The sequence below is a fragment of the Ostrea edulis genome, chromosome 8 (genome assembly GCF_947568905.1).
Source record: "Ostrea edulis chromosome 8, xbOstEdul1.1, whole genome shotgun sequence".
Taxonomy (NCBI): Eukaryota; Metazoa; Mollusca; class Bivalvia; order Ostreida; family Ostreidae; genus Ostrea; species Ostrea edulis.
Window position 1 is genome coordinate 44,364,214 of NC_079171.1, and position 18,497 is coordinate 44,382,710.

Below are 18,497 nucleotides of genomic sequence, written 5' to 3' on the forward strand. Positions count from 1 at the left end.
AAGCTGTTGCAATGTTCATAGATAGATAGAGAGCATTTACAAGAGTATTCTTCGCAGGGTTTATTAAATATTAATACCATGCATGAAATCAAAGCGAAACGTGGATTTTAAAATTTCGTATTTGCGAACAAACCACTTTTTTATCATTCCGGAAGAAAGCATAAAAAATATTCATATTAAATAATTGAGAGCTTGTATCACTCTTTCGATGGCGAAATCGTGGTTCATAAGAGGTGCTTGAAGAAGCCAGTAAATGAAATTCTAGTTCAATGAGCCACCTTAAATATCCTTGTTCATCGTTCTAATGCGGTCAACACATTAATGTTAAATATGAAATTTAACTTCCCTATTGTGATCAGTGCCGCCAGCATGTTACATGTATGCTTGTTTTTTGTGGCTTTTCAGCTGTCCTCAGCATATGGTAGGTTTATATGTATACATATCATCTTTCTTGAATATTGCTAATCATTACTGTAAACTATAGTCTTTATCTAGTTCATGTATGTGTATATATGCACATGTACTATAAACATGAAATGATTATTTCTGCAACTCAATATTTTTTCCAAACGTTTTATAATTTCATCAGAATATAAGGAAAGCGTATGTTCAAAATTATGTTTACTGGGAAACTGCACAACATCGGATAGAATGATACACTGTGTGCTTGCATAATGTGACTGATGTGGAATTTAAAGAAGTCTGAACTTATTGTGAAGATCCCTATTTCTGTAGAGAATATTACAATCAAATTACGTTATTTTCTTTTTCTGCGATGGGAGGTGTCTAAAATGTTAACTTACAGCAAAAGATCTAGAAGGTTTTATGTCTTGAATGCAATTCTTGAACAGTGTTAAGTTTTTTTTTTATATTTGGGTGAAGTGTTTCCCCCATGCAATAGTTTTGGCGGGGAAAATATACCATCTTCAATCGCATTCCCCAGTATCATTTCGGGACCAGTCTCTAAAACTTAGATCCGGATATTAATTGGGATATATCGAATAATGTAAAACTTATACGGTACCAATTTTGATGCACCAGATGCGCATTTCGACAAATAATGTCTCTTCAGTGATGCTCAACCGAAATGTTTGAAATCCGAAATAACTATGAAGTTTTAGATCTAACTATAGCCAAAAACAGCGTGCCAAACAAGTGGAGCCAAATTCGTCCAAGGATAAGAGCTATGCATGAGGGAGATAATCCTTAATTTTGAAATGAATTTCTAAATTTTATAACAGCAATTAAATATACATCCGTATTTTCAAGCTAGTAACGAATTACTTAGCTACTGGGCTGTAGAGACCCTCGGGGACTAACAGTCCACCAGCAGAGGCCTCGACCCAGGGGTCATAATGTAAAACTTATACGGTACCAATTTTGATGCACCAGATGCGCATTTCGACAAATAATGTCTCTTCAGTGATGCTCAACCGAAATGTTTGAAATCCGAAATAAATATGAAGTTTTAGATCTAAATATAGCCAAAAACAGCGTGCCAAACAAGTGGAGCCAAATTCGTCCAAGGATAAATCAAAACGAGTATTGTTAGTCGTCAATATATCGAAACGTCAAGAGATTTTTGTCTTGTGTCTCATAGAAATACAAAAACATGACAGCTTATAAAGGAACACATGCAGCGTCCATGGGAACTCCAACATGTTGCTAAATACCTTATCAACAAAAATTATGCGCAATCTGCAAATATTGTCATTGAGGAAAATCCGTATATTTTGATACCAACTTCAAGATATCTGTGCATATAGTTAAGAGTGTTTAACAGAGGGGTTATTATGACTAATTTGGCGATATTATGTCTGTGTTTCTATGTATAGAAAAAAATAAATAAAACCAAAAAAAAAAAAAAAAAAGCCCATAGCGAGTCTATAATGTCAAACACCTAGTCTTTAATTCACTGCGGAGAGATGGTCGTGTAAAATTTTGAAACGTCATACGTTTTGCTCAGAAGCTGTGTGTCTAATACATGTTTGTTATATGTAGTTGCTAATATTTCAGACAACATTGCTTTACGAAAAGTTGCGCAGCAGCTGCATCCTTATAGTTCTAATTATTGGGGAGCGGATCGAGCGGTGGACGGTCTTAAAGCAAACCTATCTGCTTTTGGAAGACAATGTACAATATCATCAGTCGAGAAACAAAATGCGACGTGGTGGGTGGATCTAGGAGATGTCGCCAGTATACATCATATCACTATATACTACAGGACGGACAATTTAGATTGGGGTAATTTTTAATGAATAATTCGATTGATACAAGTTTAGATGATGGGAGGCATGTAATCGCATTTCATCATGAGATAATCCTACAAAATCACAATGTTACTTATCATATTTTTCAAGTGCAAGTATATTTTCATACAGTAAGCATGAACTATTTAAATAAGGGACATCAAATCATAAAAACGTTTAATTTTCAAACCGATTAACTTTGTAACACGTTTCAGATATAATTCTATATGTAAAGGATCTACTGTCATGATATTATGTACTTTGCTATTACCGCTATTACGTGCTAAGCTTATACTTATACAATCTCGCCAGTCAGCGCGAAACGCTTTCTCCCACTGTGGCCTCCAACGACTAAAACGCGTGAAAAAGTCCGAGACGAAGCCCATTTTGGTCATAATCCTATAATTCATATATCCTTGATCTCAGATTACGAACTCTCGTGTCTTGTCTCAATTTCACCCTAGTGGTCTCCTACAGAATACATTGCGCCGCATTGGGCCTACTGTATAACAAAGCAACGATATACGATTGACGTCATACACGTAATACAACTGAAACACTGACAGATTTAGATTCGGAGTTGAATGGCAGTGTAAACATGCATGGACATGAAGATGAAAAGCAACTCTGCCATTTACACTAATACAGAGAAAGTCATCAGTTTGCATCTTTCTATGAATATATTTGTCATCAAATGACATTGATACACTTGTGTACGGGATGCTTTCACCGTTGGCATTGACAACTTCCAATATTTAGTGTTAGATATGTATTGTGTATTGTACCACAGTACGATAACACTTTGTACCATTTCGTGGGTACTCTTGAATAGATCTATCCAATACCTTTCCAACGGTATAAAAACGAGCTTTCAGCTCCATATAGTTTTAAACTTATAGTCATTTCATTAGAGCCAGTCGTTGACCACTATTGAAGAAATTGGAGCTTATATAAAATTTCACACAAAACTCGGTCATTTGGTAATGCAGAATTTTACTGGATTGGCCGAAAGTGTATGGGTCTGATAAGGTATCTTATGACACAGCTCGCAAGTGGAAATAAAAATATCTGACTGGCACACCATCAACGATGCAGCAAAATCTGACCGACCTGTGACTGTAAGAAGCAAGGCAAAAGTCGGAGAAATAATTAAAAGTGATGGCAGATACATGATTCGTGGTATTGCCAACGCTGTTGGCATATTGATATAGCGGGTGCATTTCATTTTGAAGCATATTTCAAAAGTACGAACGATTTCTGCCAGATAGATACCGCATTTATTAACAGATGACCAAAAAAAAAACGGGTACAAGTACAAACCTCTAAGCAATTGCTCAAAATGTTTCCCAAATTCAATCAAAGATGATTTGCAAATATTGTTACTGATGACAAAACATGGGTTCACTATTTCTACGTAAGAAAAATTTGGAACAAAATATGGCTAACTAAACATGGGATAAGGCATGTAGTTGCAAAAAGCAAAAAAAACCCGGAAAAAAAGCAACAACAAGCACAAACAAAGTTCTTTATTGCATTTGCATATTCTTTTCATGTGATGGTATAGCCGTCAAACCCTTGACTCAGCCATCAGTCAGTGCCTCAGAGGTCTACCTAAATCAGCGTACCGTGACTCATTTCATAAATGGATTCAGAGATTGAAATTGTGAATTTCAAACCGCGGAGAATACTTTGAAGGGATGTGACGTTCACGCTACATGTATATGCATATGTAACTTTTGATTTGATTCCTGTGATACATCCTGTTCATGCAAATGGTATCTTATACTCAATTACAGATGAGTAACTTGTCGTTTAGATCGTATAAAACGATATCACCCATTCATGAATCATTATTAAGCCCTATGAAGAATATATGGACTCTAAATTTTTATAAGGATATACAGGTGTCTCAGATTATGGATCTATCAAATTCAAAACTTTTTCGAGATACTTCGGAAACAATCCAAAATTATGTATTTATAGTGCTATATTTAGTATCACTGTATAGAATGAACAAACCACATATGATTTAAACTAAGATGGAAGACCTACTCGTTGTTTAAAACGTGTGCCCGAACCATATTATTAGGCCCTTACCGATGAAGTAGAGGGTGGCTTTAGGTTTGCACTCCGTCCGTCTGTCTGTCTGTCCGACAAATTCGTTTTCCGCACTTTTTCCTCTTTTGTTGTACAGTGTAGCTATTCATATGTTTGGTACATTGCTTTACCATAACAAGTTACAGATTAAGTTCAAATTTTGGCTCGGTCCGTTGATTTTGCACTAAGTCATGGCCCTTGGATTTAGGAAAATGTCATATATTATTAGTTTTCCGGACTTTTTGTTGTGCTTTCAGATATTCAATTAATAAATCGTACATTTTTAGTTCACCTCTCAAAGTTCATAAAAACCAGCGAAGTCACATCGACACCAGCTGAAAGTTTACATCCAAGTTTCTTATCACTGTAGATCAGAGTACTTTTCTTACACTCGTGTAAACCTCTAACACAATGATAAACAATATCGCTAAATTATTCATGATCATCTACATTTCACATTTCATTGACATGGTTAAAAACCGAAATGTAAATTTGTCTTTTTTCCTTGTCTACTCTCTTTATTAGATTTGGTCAAGTCTTTATGTTGTTTTTATTACTTTATCATTTCATCTAAATTTTACTGTGTTTCAGAAATCTAAATCTCTGCTCTCTAGATTTGTTCAATCGGTGCTTTCTACCAGACTTAAATGTTATCAAACATAGAATATGTTTGAAAGTATTAAAAACTACTAAAGAGAGCCCCGATTGAGCAAATCTATCTTTGTACCTGATTTACTATCATTCATATCCTGGTTTCTCAATTTCTTCCTTTACCACTAACCTTCATAAAAGGTGAAGATAACAAACAGTGATGATCTCGTAACTCCTATAAGGTATACAAAATAGATGATGGGGCAAAGAGGGACACCTGTAACAAACTCAGACTTAAGTCAAATTTTCAATCTCCTGTAAGATGTTCATTACTTTAGAACTGAAACTCTTAATTTGCTGACACTAGAAATTTGATGTAGCAATATTGAATAACAATTTAATTTTTGGAATCACTGGTTTTTCAATCATTTCATTGCAATATTTAGATTTTGACTTAAGCTTAAAATGTTTTATGACCCTGGGACCTGGGCACACTAGAGGTATGATAACATGCCTATAAATATTGCAGTGGTCGAATGATTTTTGCAACTGGTAGTGGTCTATGTAACATTGTATTGTCATGCAACACTATCTTAATGTTTGTTGTCAGTATGCTAATCCTAGTTAAATATTTGATGATGACTTCGCTTTCAGAATACGCTTACCATTATAAGGGGAGGTTTCTAGGATTCCATGTCTACGTATCCAACACAACCAACAAATTAGACGGTCAACTGTGCTTCCGTGATACGAAGTACAATATATCAACCATACCGGCCGTCATCAACATAACCTGTCCAGTACACGGACAATATGTTATCTATTACAATGAAAGACTTCCATGGGTGACCTATCCTGATGGGTATTCTACCTATGCATTCAATGAACTATGTGAAGTCGAGGTTTACGGTAAGTTTGAAATAGTTAATTACATCAAACGCTCCTACTCCGCAAAAATAATCATAGTTCAAAACTTATCTTATTTTATTTATAAAGGTTGTTCTGTACCCGGTTACTACGGACCTGACTGTTCAATCCCTTGTCCTGATAGCTGTCGGTACACGTACTGTCACATAGAGACTGGAGCCTGTCTGGGTTGTAAACCTGGATACCAGGGACACCAGTGTCAACTACGTATGACTTAACATATTGTAAAGTAATGTTCATATTCATCACGTGATATACATGCCATTTCTTACCGATAAAACTATAATTGGTGTTCATTACTTTGATGTTTTGAATTTTGGAAAGTGCTAATATTCTGAATAACAAATGTACAAATCACAACCTTAATACGCACTTATTCAGTAAATAAACCCATATTGACAAAACGCCTGACGGATATAAACAGTATAAAATGTCTACCCTTTTCTAATATTGATGTTAAAAAATGTGTACAAACGAACAATTGCTTGAACTAATGATTATCAAAATTTAAGAAAGTTTAGTTCTTCAAATTTTGAAACCAAAACCAGTGTGTGTTGCAAATCTAAATTGAATGATTTTTACTCATACATTACTTGTAGTATTTTATTTGTAGCTTGTAGCCCTCAGTATTATGGAGAGCTATGCAATGAGACCTGTGGTAACTGTAGTGACGGGGTGACGTGTAACAATATAGATGGAACGTGTGCAAACGGATGTGACGTCGGTGTTCACGGCGACAAATGCAAGACACGTATGTGTACTGATAAATCATTAAAATATCGTGTACCAGAACAAAATTATACCATTGCTGTGTATCTAAATATAATTCTAGCACAAGCTTCAATTTTAATAAACGATGGGACTTGAAAAGTATGGACACAAGTTTGAATTTTAAATCATTATTATCCATTATCATTCATCATTGAACTAGACATCATTTTGTCACAGAGTAAATTCGAATTCAAAGATATTAGTTATTTACATATTAATGACTGTTTACGTGGATACTATGCTCTCATGGTTTTGCTTTAGAAAGCAATAATGTCTGAGGGAAGGCTATGACACTATTTAGCTTCTCAAAACAACACCATGTGAGCGTAGTACCCACCTCAACAGGCAGTAATGGTGGTCGGGTCTACTGAGCGTAGTACCCACCTCAACAGGCAGTAATGGTGGTCGGGTGTACTGAGCGTAGTACCCACCTCAACAGACAGTAATGGTGGTCGGGTCTACTGCAGGCACTATCATTTCTATAAAACTTGGAACAATGATTTTGTTTTCTTTCTGCAATAAATGTAAAATTTATTTTCATGGTCAATTATGTAATTTTACTTGTCATTCATTGAATATTTGATGATATACAAAATAAATATATTTTTTTTTGTAATTTAATGCAAGGTGAAGATAACGAACAGTGATCAATCTCATAACTCCTACAAGCAATACAAAATAGATAGTTGGGCAAACACGGATCCCTGAATTTCTTTCTAACAATTATAATTGATAATATAACTAACAATGTGTTTTATACAACATTACAAGTACTCTCTTTTTCACAAATATGAAGAATATTAGTAGTTTATTTGTTGTACATTGTAAATATCAACAACAGAGTAACTCAAGCTGCAGTTTGGTGTACATGCGCTATTTAATTCGGTTAATATTGACAATATTCATAAAGAAGTTGGTTTATATTGATTACATGTACTTAATTGATTTTGATTCATATTATCTTTATTTTCTAGAGTTCTTAATGCCAATTTTGTTGCTTCTAACGTTATGTTACTACCCCCCCCCCCTTCAAAGAAGAGGGGTATATTGTTTTCCACTTGTCAGTCAGTCAGTACTTCGATTGGTACACCACATGTTCGCTCAATATCTTGAGAACAATTTACGTGATGGTACTGAAATTTAAAAGGTCAAAGTCCAAGGATCAATCCACTCTAGACATAGGAAAACACACTACTTAATATCTTGAGAACCATTTGCTTGACAGACATTTAACTTGGGACAATGGTACATCGTACGAAGCAGGTGACACCTAATGAGTTTGAGATCAACTGATCAAAGGTCAAGGGTGAAACTGAATAAAATAATATATTGTCTCCGATATTTCAAAAATAATTTGCTTGATTGACTCAAAACTATGTAAACTGGTACAGCATAATGAGTGGATAGCCCTATTGATTTTAGGTCACACGGTCAATTCACTCTTGACATAAGAAGATATTGTCAGCTCAATTTTTTGGGATAACTTGGCACTACTATCAATTAATGATGCATGTGTATAACCCTTTTCAATTTTGCAGCATATCATACATTTTTAAAAATATTTCTTGTTTTCTTTAAACTCGTTCGATTAATGAAACGTGAAAATATTGAAAAGTGATTCATCTCATAACTCCGAAAAGGAACACACCTCGGTTATTACACCATATGACGAAACAATGAAAAAGTACGCCACAACCAACATGTTCCGCGGGGAAAGTGTCATGATATTTTGTCAGATAACTGTGTAAAGCAAAAGTTCATAACCCCTGGAGAACGTGTAAATGCCGGAACCGGTGACGATTGATTCTTCGACCGACGTTTTGACTCAAATATGGCTGGATTTACTTAACAAATACGTTATTTCCACAACTTTTATTAATGCATCTATCAATCACAAGGAAAGCAACAGTTACTAACTGTTAATCCATTTTCACATGTTACCAGTCCCGGGTTTGAATTCTCTGTTAGAGGTAGAAAAAAAAAAGAACACCCGACGTCGGAAAATTTGGGTAAAAAAGTAAACACTCATTTTGCTTCTCTTAAAGTTTTTTGACATTTCATTTTTATTAAAACATGTTTTGATATTGATATCAACAAGAATGATCCCTTTTTATTAAAACAAAAAAGCTTTTCTAGAACGAAAATGCGTTATTATTATTTTTTCCAAATTATCCTACTCCGAATCTTTGAATTTTTTCAACTAACAATATAAAAGAGCACATCATTTATAAAATTCTGATACATATCATATCTTTCAAATCATGACTGTACATTTTTGTGAGCAGATTTTCCACCGATTCCAGATTTGGCGACCTTGACATTGACCATTGACCTAGTTTTTGGAAATGTTAAAGAAAACGTTAACTTTGATAATATATTTTACACCATAAAATGTATATAGACCTTTCATATTTGGCATGTGTATTCTTTATGGAAAGACATTCCGTTGGTTCCAACATATTTGACTTTGATACCTTTATAATGAACTTTGACCTACCTTTGAAAAACTCTAATGTAAGCTATTTATTGATCACAACGACATGCATTTACATTTATATTTAGTATGTACATTTCTTATGAGAAACTATTTCCATTGATTTCGCATTTGTTGACCTTGTGACCTTCAAATTTACCTCTGGTTTACTTTTAGAAATTATTCACTAAAATATTGTCATCAGAGGCAACAGTGTTTCACAAACACATCCTTTTAGACAAAAAAAAAATATACGACAGTCTTGGAAGAATTTGCACAATATCGTTAATAATTGTTTGATATAAAAGTTTAAGAACTCTCAGGTAGTTTGACAACAATAGGAAACAAAAAGACTGCACATGACGGAACAACATTATCTTCAAGCAATTCCACCAATTTAGATAGAGAAATATTTGATCAAGCATTTACTATATGCTTTGCTGATTATGGATTCGAAAACCCGAAATCAGCTAGCAAAAACTCTAGAATTATATTCATAAAAAGAATCAACAGGGTGTGTGATATATATTTCATAATGACATCAGATATGAATTAGTGCGTTTGCGTAATCGTCCTATGAATTAAAGCGTAAGACTTTGAATTGTTAGTTGTATTATGGCAATTTTCAGCTTGCCCTGTTGGTTGGCACGGGAAGAACTGCTCGCTACCGTGCGGAAGCTGTGACACGTGCGACAGATTTACAGGGCATTGTACATCTCCTTGTTACCCGGGCTGGAAAGGACAACTCTGTTCTGACGGTAATACCTATTTGTGACGTTAATTGTTCATTGCTCTCTGAAGCATTTCTAAAAAAAAAAAAAATTATAAAATTGCTCTATATAAATTTCATGAACTTATACCTTATGTCAAAACCTAGTCTAGCTTATTTGAGCAACCGGCGTTTAATATGAAGCGCAATGCAAATGCACATGTACATACAATGCTATATTTTTTCGAGAAAGACAATAACATGTATCATATAAATATCTGAAAGGAACAAAATAAAATAAAGTACTGATTTTTATCAAGTGTTTGAATTTTAAACATCTATCATTGACATTAAAAACCGCCCAGAAAAACCCATAGATGATTAACTATGGAAACCTGTGTTCGCGCAAGTGTAAATAACGTCTCTGCGTCAATGCCGAACAAACATTTAAGTAGAACTGTAGTATTAGACATTGGATAGTGATAGTGATGCTATGGGCTAACCTGGAAAAATGTAATGTATAAAAAATAAAGCTCGAGCAGCTCGTGTGGTACGCTGACTTAGAATGACCAAACACAAGACTATTACTCGGATTCTTTTGGCCTTCCAATGGCCCCGCCTACTTTTTGGCACTTTGATACGTATACAAGGTGAAGATAACAAACAGTGATCAATCTCATAACTCCTACAAGCAATACAAAATAGATAGTTGGGCAAACACGGACCCCTGGACACACCAGAGGTGGGATCAGGTGCCTAGGAGGAGTAAGCATCCCCTGTTGACCGGTCACACCCGCCATGAGCCCCATGTCCTGATCAGGTAAACGGAGTTATCCGCAGTCAAATCAGTGTGCCAAGAACGGCTTAACAATCGGTATGAAACTATCAAAGAATGTTTTACCGCTATTCTACAAAACATGGGAGAAATCTTTTTTAAGGAATGACTTTAATTCTAGGGCGTATCATACGGGTAAAATTAGGTTTGTGTCAGTTGACGCTTTATAGTCCGCGACTTTCACTCATCTAACATCATATTACAACATTTAATCCAAAAGCATATTGTACATACTATCGTATCAATGTATACGTTTTAAAGATTTCAGACTGTTAATTCATTTCGTTGTAGATTGTCAACATATACTCCATTTATCTTTCAATGTTATATAGTATACAGCTTTGACATACAAACTGATAGTTTCATTTTAGACTGCTAAATTATCAACTCATCTCTCTGTAAATGCTATATATATTCTTGTTCAGTGTGTGTGTACTTCTACATACACAGGTATTTATTCATGATATGCTTTAATCGTTCACTAGAGTGTTCCTTTAACAAGTATGGCAACAACTGTATGGAAACGTGTGGTTCTTGTAAGGACTTTAAGAGCTGTCATCACGTACTTGGCACTTGTCCAAATGACTGTGCAAGTGGGTATACGGGAAACCTTTGCAAGAAAGGTAACTTCAGTCAGTGCGCTTTCATGTTACCTATCTTTTCTTTTTAAAAATATAAGCAACCTTTTAGATTTTAACCAGTTCGTCTCTTATAATATAAATTGTCTATGTTTCTAAAAAGTGATGGGCTTTTTGAAATAAGATATTCAGACACATGCTTTTTTATACAGCTTGCAAGACAGGATATTATGGAGATAACTGTGTACATAAATGCCACCTGTTTTGTAAGACGCCACACACTTGCAACCATGTGACTGGTCATTGTACAGATGGATGTATCGATGGATGGCGGGGACTTTATTGTTTGGAAGGTCACTGGACTTTTCATTAAACATACTATTTTACTAGAATTAATCAGCTATGAAGACGCAGAGGTTCTTCTATATCAAAATCGTCATATTTAGAATTGTCAGTTTTCAAAATGGTATTTTGATGTCACACTTTAAAGAAAAGCAAAGTTTTCTAGATCATGGACGGTTAAAATATTTGGTTTGCTTATGTTACGAATTCTATAAGATACATGACGAGTGTAATTGTATTTCTTATTTAGAGGAAAAATCAAGTGAGCCCTCCAGCTTTTATGGAGTCATCGCAGCTCTCTTCGTCAGTGCTATTATGAATGCAGTGCTGTTTACCTATCTGTATATGAGGTTTGTTGCAATAATAACATTACGTTAGCTTAGGCGTGATATACATGATGGATACGTGTATTTTGTTAATGAAGACCTTATCTAAAGTACGTCTACTTGAAGAACCAAATAAAAATGTGTATCTTTCATCATCAGCTCAAACATTCAATGAAAATAAGTTTATTTGTTTATAGTAATCCAATTCATAAGTACCATAGTATTTAGTATACATATCTACTTTCTCTCTTTCTCTCTCTCTCTCTCTCTCTCTCTCTCTCTCTCTCTCTCTCTATATATATATACTGTATACATATCTTCAGAAGAAAACGATTGGGAAGACACAAAGAAGAGAAATACACGGAACGTAATGATTGTCAAAAAGAAAAAGTCAACATGTCTGTCATATCTAAAAAAGCTGATGAACAGACAGAAGACATGTATGAGGAACTTAGGGAGGGAACTCTGCCACAAAACTACTATAGTACCCGTTAACGCTTCACTTCAAAGCATTGCTGATGGGATTTTTTTAAAATCAGAACTGTGTTGTAAAAATCAAACGAAAGAATGCTATTTTAAACTGTTATTTTTTGCAACTGTGTATAAAAATACTGTCATAAAAACATTTATAGTGAAGGGGTATATCGATCTTAACCCTCACATGAGTATCATATGTAAATCTGAATATATATCATATGAAAATTGATTATTTTTTCTTCATAATTCCTTATCACAGATTGGGTGGTTGTTTTACGGCTCATCGAGAATTTGTCACTCACTGAGATGTCACCCGCCAGGGGCGGATCCAGGAATTGCGGTTACGGGGGGTGCCACTTTTTCAGGCAGGGGGTCTGGATTTTACCGATTTATAGGGCTTGAAATATGTCTCCTATTTAGTCAATTGTACTATTTTCTATATGTTTTTGTAAAGCAGACGATTCGTGCAATGTAAAACTTATACGGTACCAATTTTGATGCACCAGATGCGCATTTCGACAAATAATGTCTCTTCAGTGATGCTCAACCGAAATGTTTGAAATCCGAAGTAACAATGAAGTTTTAGAGCTATTATAGCCAAAAACAGCATGTCAAAAAAGTGGAGTCAAATTCGTCTAAGGATAAGAGCTATGTATGAGGGAGATAATCCTTCATTTTGAAATGGAATTTCTAAATTTTTATAACAGCAATTGAATATACATCCGTATTTTCAAGCTAGTAACAAAGTACTTATCTACTGGGCTGTAGAGACCCTCGGGGACTAACAGTCTGCCAGCAGAGGCCTCGACCCAGGGGTCATAATGCAAAATTTATACGGTACCAATTTTGATGCACCAGATGCACATTTCGCCAAATAATGTCTCTTCAGTGATGCTCAACCGAAATGTAATCTGTCTTCTTCTACCAGTAAGTGGTCTACGTAATCAACTTGACTATTCTGCCACGTCATCGCCTATGTATGTTGTTTCTTTCAATTAATTTGTATTTTATTCATATCTTTATTCGTGCTTATTTTTAATAGCAATGCAAATAAAAATCAAATGAACAGATTTCGTTATGTATAATGTTTGTGTGGAAAACCTCGTTCTATAAATAGCGCTAAAATTAGAACGGGGAAGACGCATTCCAGAGAAAAGTAGTCCCACATGCTTAGTGCAGATGAACTCCGAACGAAATTTTGTCACAGAACTCAAACGAATTGTTCAACCAATCAAAATCGTTGCGAAGTCATCACTTTAAAAGTTATTAAATGATAATGTAATATTGCCACATATCACTGTTGTTATCTTCACCTTGCATAGATATGAGAAGTTGACAATAGAGAAGCTAAGATCATCACGTGTGTCGTAAAGTTTATTTGCTAGTTTGTCGTTAATATTCATTTTCAATAAAATTTAAGCACGAAGCAGAATGTGAAGATAACGATGTGGAAGACGCTGTGGTGTCTATTATTTCGAGATCACAAGGATATATCGACTCAACATGAAAGGTGAAGATAACAAACAGTGATCAATTTCATAACTCTTATAAGCAATATAAAATAAATAGTTGCGCAAATACGGACACCTGGACACACCGGAGGTGGGAGGAGTAAGCATCCCCTGTCAACCGGTCACACCCACCATGAGCCCTTTATCTGGATCAGGTAAACGGAATTATCCGTAGTCATGGTCAGTGTCCCAAGAACGACCTAAAAATCGGTGTGAAACACGTCAGACAGTATTTGACCCAATGATAGGTTGTAGTGAGGAACTAGATAGTTATAAGGACCATGGAATTTGCGAAATGCTTACTTCATTCGAGACTGTTGAAACTCCTATGCCATCAACTTGTTTCTCCGTAGCTTGCTTCGATTTCAAAACTGACTCTATGGAGAACAAAATCTTGCGAATCGAATCAGTTTAGAGATATAAACACCATATGTAGGTGATAATGGAATATTGTTACATAAATATGGGAAGTTGACGATGGAGAAACTAAAATCATCCCGTATGTCATACATAAATATGGGAATTTTCGACGGAGAGCTGGTCACCCCGTTTGTCATACAGTTGAGTTGCTAGTTTGTCGTTAATGTGTACTTTCAATAAAATATCTAAGTAAGAAGCAGAAGTGGACGACTCTGTGGTGTCTTTTATTTCGAGCTCACAGGGATAAATCGAATCGACATATGAATGAAAGTTATTATTGTTAATGGAGAAAACGTCGTCGATATATCAAAATGTCGAATTGAAGGCCTTATGCTTAACGCTCAGGGCAGAAGCTATATGAACGTTCTCAAACGTCTCGATGTCTGTTGTGACATGGAACCTCCCGCTTTTGAGTCATATCCGAAAGATATGTGAGTATCACTTCTAAACACCTAATGAATTTGGACGGAGCAATCATTACCTACATGTACATGTTTGACGATGTCCTGGATAAAATCTTGCATAGTATTGCCAATGTGGTATACATTCCTTGAAACATTCTACTTGAACGATGAGGAAACAATAAACGCAGTGTGGTGAGCGGTTGGTTCATGGTGAACGGAAAGTGAACGGTAAGCGCATGGGCAACGTAGAACGGTCCATTCATTCAGTATATTTAGAATTTTCCCCTTGATTGTACTTATTTTATAACCTGGTATATGTATGGTATGTTCGGTCTAAACAAAGCATAGTACATTTTGTGGCAAGAACTGGATGCATATTTCTCATGAAAGGATCGTAAATTCCACTTCAATGCACGCAGCAACCATACAGAAACAAACGAAAATGTCCTATGTACATTGTTTACAGTATTGCATGCACAGATAAATCTATGCATGAAAAGTAGAAATGAATATTCTATCATGTTTAGAATTCTTGATGTTTTCATAAATCATGAATATTGGTGCGTCATTTCGGTATACTGCAAATATTGCATTTTTGACTAAAGATACTTAATTTTTATTTTCTTAATACCAGAGTATATACAATGTATGTAAATAAAGATAGTCTAGTAATTAGCACTGACGCGACATCAAGAATTAACAGGTGTACATGCATTATTTCAAAATTTACGAGCGCGGTCTTTTGAATTACATGGACTTAAAAAACGTCCCCAAAAGGATTCAAGATAGATGCACGGCGAGTGTGACCGGTCAACAGGGGATGCTTACTCCTCCTAGGCACCTGATCCCACCTCTGGTGTTTCCAAGGGTCCGTGTTTGCCCAAATATCTATTTTGTATAGCTTATAGGAGTTATGAGATTGATCATTGTTCGTTATCTTCACCTTGTATGCATTAACCGAACATCACGGGTGGTATAAGTACCTCATGTTGACACCTGAACGCTTCTAAATAGCATCAAAAGTTCATTTTCAAGTAGAATTTACGTAATTCACTTTATTGCAGCTGTATATACATTTTATCAACAGGAGGAAATAATCCCAGAATTAATGTACCTACAAAACAAATAGTGTGACCATGAATTATATTTAGATTGTAAAATAATTGTATATGTTTTATGCGGATATTACTGAACCACACGTATATCATGTGTGGCGCAGAAATGTATGAGAAAGAAATGCATCTTTGTATTAAAGACAAAGAAACGATGCAAAAGTTTCAAATTTGGGGAAAGGATGAAGCACATTTACTGACAGTGTCTTTCATAAATATAGGCGCAAAATAATAATAAAAAAGTTGTCAAATTGATTGAATGTGCATTGAAATGTAGCATCAAGTTGGTTTGTTAAGTAAAGGGGGTTGGCTTCAGAAAAAATGATTTGTCTAAAATTCTTGTCAAGTGAGACAAGATGATAATAATAATAAATTGTGCTTTTGCCTAAACTTGAAAATGTTATATTGATAATTCGGGGGATGGGGATAGGTTGAGGTAGTTATCAACTGGAACTGTCTCAGCTTTTGTACATGTGTCAGCGCTTGTTCTTCGCTATGTGTACATCTATAGGAGTTGAATTAATAACTGCACTCTCTTACATTTTTCTCTCATTCAGAACTAATCCCCTCATATTTTAACCAAAGAACAATTATGTTTTGTAATAATGAAACTCATTTATTCTATTTTTTGATATTGGTGAGTGATCTGTATTTTCCCTTAAATTTTCACAGTTTATAATCTTGACATCCGTGCTTTATAAATTAAATTTCTGATATAATAAAAGTTTACTTCACTCTTTCACACACGTTCCTTTTTCATTTTTGACTACCTGTTAAAATCGATCCTTTCACCTTGGTGTTCCAAATGACAATGGACGATGAAAGCATGATGAACCCACGGTGAACCCAAAACTGTAAACGGAGATCGCACGGTGAATACAAGGTGGGCGAACGAAAAAAATGTTAAAGTAGGAAGTTTCAGAGACTGTATTGATATATGAAACTTTGTTTGAATTATCATAACCAAGAAAATGACACGAACACAAAATCATAAGCACAAACACCATCATGTGTTCTACTAGATTTATGAAATCTTTAACAAATTCAACGACTCATAAATTAATCTGATTTAACATATTTGTTTAAAGATATGAAACATTGAAATTATACACTTACATTTGTTTGAAATGATGAAACATTATACGAATGAGAGTGCTTTTGGAACCATTTGAGAACATTGAATTTGATGACATCAGATACTATACGGCATTTGTCTGAGAATTTATCAGATGATTTAGAATTGTTTTAGAATCATTTGAGCACTTTCTTGAGATTCTTAGGGAAAACACTTAGATTTGATTGGGACATATTTTTGACATTTTTTTTAACCATGCGATTATTGAACTATTCACATAGAATATTGCTTTTTAACGTTTCCGTTTGACTGAGACCATCATTTCACTTATCGGTTTTTATATTCCTTTAAATAGATTGTGTAACAACATTGAACAGTATGTAAGCGTTAGTCCTCTTAAATGTTATCTAATAAAAAGCAGCATTTCTCACATATCAAAATCAGTATGTAATTTATTCTAGTTAAATATTTTAAGCATAAGATGTATGTCACTGCAAATTGTGGTCATATTATCAACGTAACAGCAACAACGTGAATTGTTCCCTTACAAGATATGAGATTTTTTCATTCTCTCATTTTATAAAATTATCATTTCATAAGGAAATCCCTATCTGAAATACTTATCTGATAGGTATTTGTAATTTTTTAGAAAATTATTTCAATATTGTATTATTTTCATTTCTTATCAGTTGTAGTGTGGTTTTTTTTTTTTTTTTTTTTTTTTTTTTTTTTTGTTTTTTTTTTCATTTTTTCTGTTGATAACTTTAAAACTTGTTTCCTACTCCTATATCTCAAAATATTTCTAAAACGTTTTTACAAAAACATGTTTTGAAGTGGAGCATAATTGATTAACTCATATTTGCATCTCTTGATTGACACGGGACGATCAAATCACCGCTTGAAAGGTACCATAAATTTTCAAGCAGATAAAATTTAGCGCGAAAATTTCCGTAAAGAAATGTGAGTACAGGGAAGACTGATGAACTCTAAACAGGCAACAAACGCCTTATAAACGCTTAACCAAAGACACACGCTACGAGACCGGGTAAAACATTTAGAATCAGTTCATACAACGAGTGGACCGCCACTAACGGAGACATTGAGGGGTGATTTAGAAAACTTCATAGTTATTTCGGATTTCAAACATTTCAGTTGAGCATCACTGAAGAGACATTATTTGTCGAAATGCGCATCTGGTGCATCAAAATTGGTACCGTATAAGTTTTAAATTATGACCCCTGGGTCGAGGCCTCTGCTAGTGGACTGTTAGTTCCCGAGCGTCTCTACAGTCCAGTAGGTAAGTACTTCGTTACTAGCTTGAAAATACGGATGAATATTTAATTGCTGTTATAAAATTTAGAAATTCATTTTCAAAATTAAGGATTATCTCCCTCATGCATAGCTCTTATCCTTGGACGAATTTGGCTCCACTTTTTTTGGCATGCTGTTTTTTGGCTATATTTAGCTCTAAAACTTCATAGTTATTTCGGATTTCAAACATTTCGGTTGAGCACCACTGAAGAGACAGTATTTGTCGAAATGTGCATCTGGTGCATCAAAATTGATACCGTATAAGTTTTACATTACACGCTCAGTACAA

At 34.8% G+C, this 18,497-nt stretch overlaps 1 protein-coding gene across 2 annotated transcripts; it reads left to right on the plus strand.

Moving 5' to 3' along the window:
- Nucleotides 1-202: 202 nt before the first annotated feature.
- Nucleotides 203-13,443, plus strand: LOC125662355 (multiple epidermal growth factor-like domains protein 10). 2 transcript variants are annotated; one of them, XM_048894542.2, is made up of 10 exons: nt 203-421; nt 2,017-2,244; nt 5,592-5,846; nt 5,934-6,071; nt 6,478-6,615; nt 9,738-9,866; nt 11,138-11,275; nt 11,443-11,583; nt 11,823-11,922; nt 12,222-13,443. In XM_048894542.2, exons 1-10 carry the CDS (start codon nt 322-324, stop codon nt 12,391-12,393), a joined length of 1,539 nt encoding a protein of 512 aa, XP_048750499.2. In that variant the 5' UTR covers nt 203-321; the 3' UTR covers nt 12,394-13,443. The 2 variants fall into 2 exon arrangements, with proteins under 2 accessions (XP_048750499.2, XP_048750500.2); XM_048894543.2 differs by lacking the exon at nt 9,738-9,866 and having other exon boundaries at nt 225-421.
- The last annotated feature ends 5,054 nt before the right edge of the window (nt 13,444-18,497 follow it).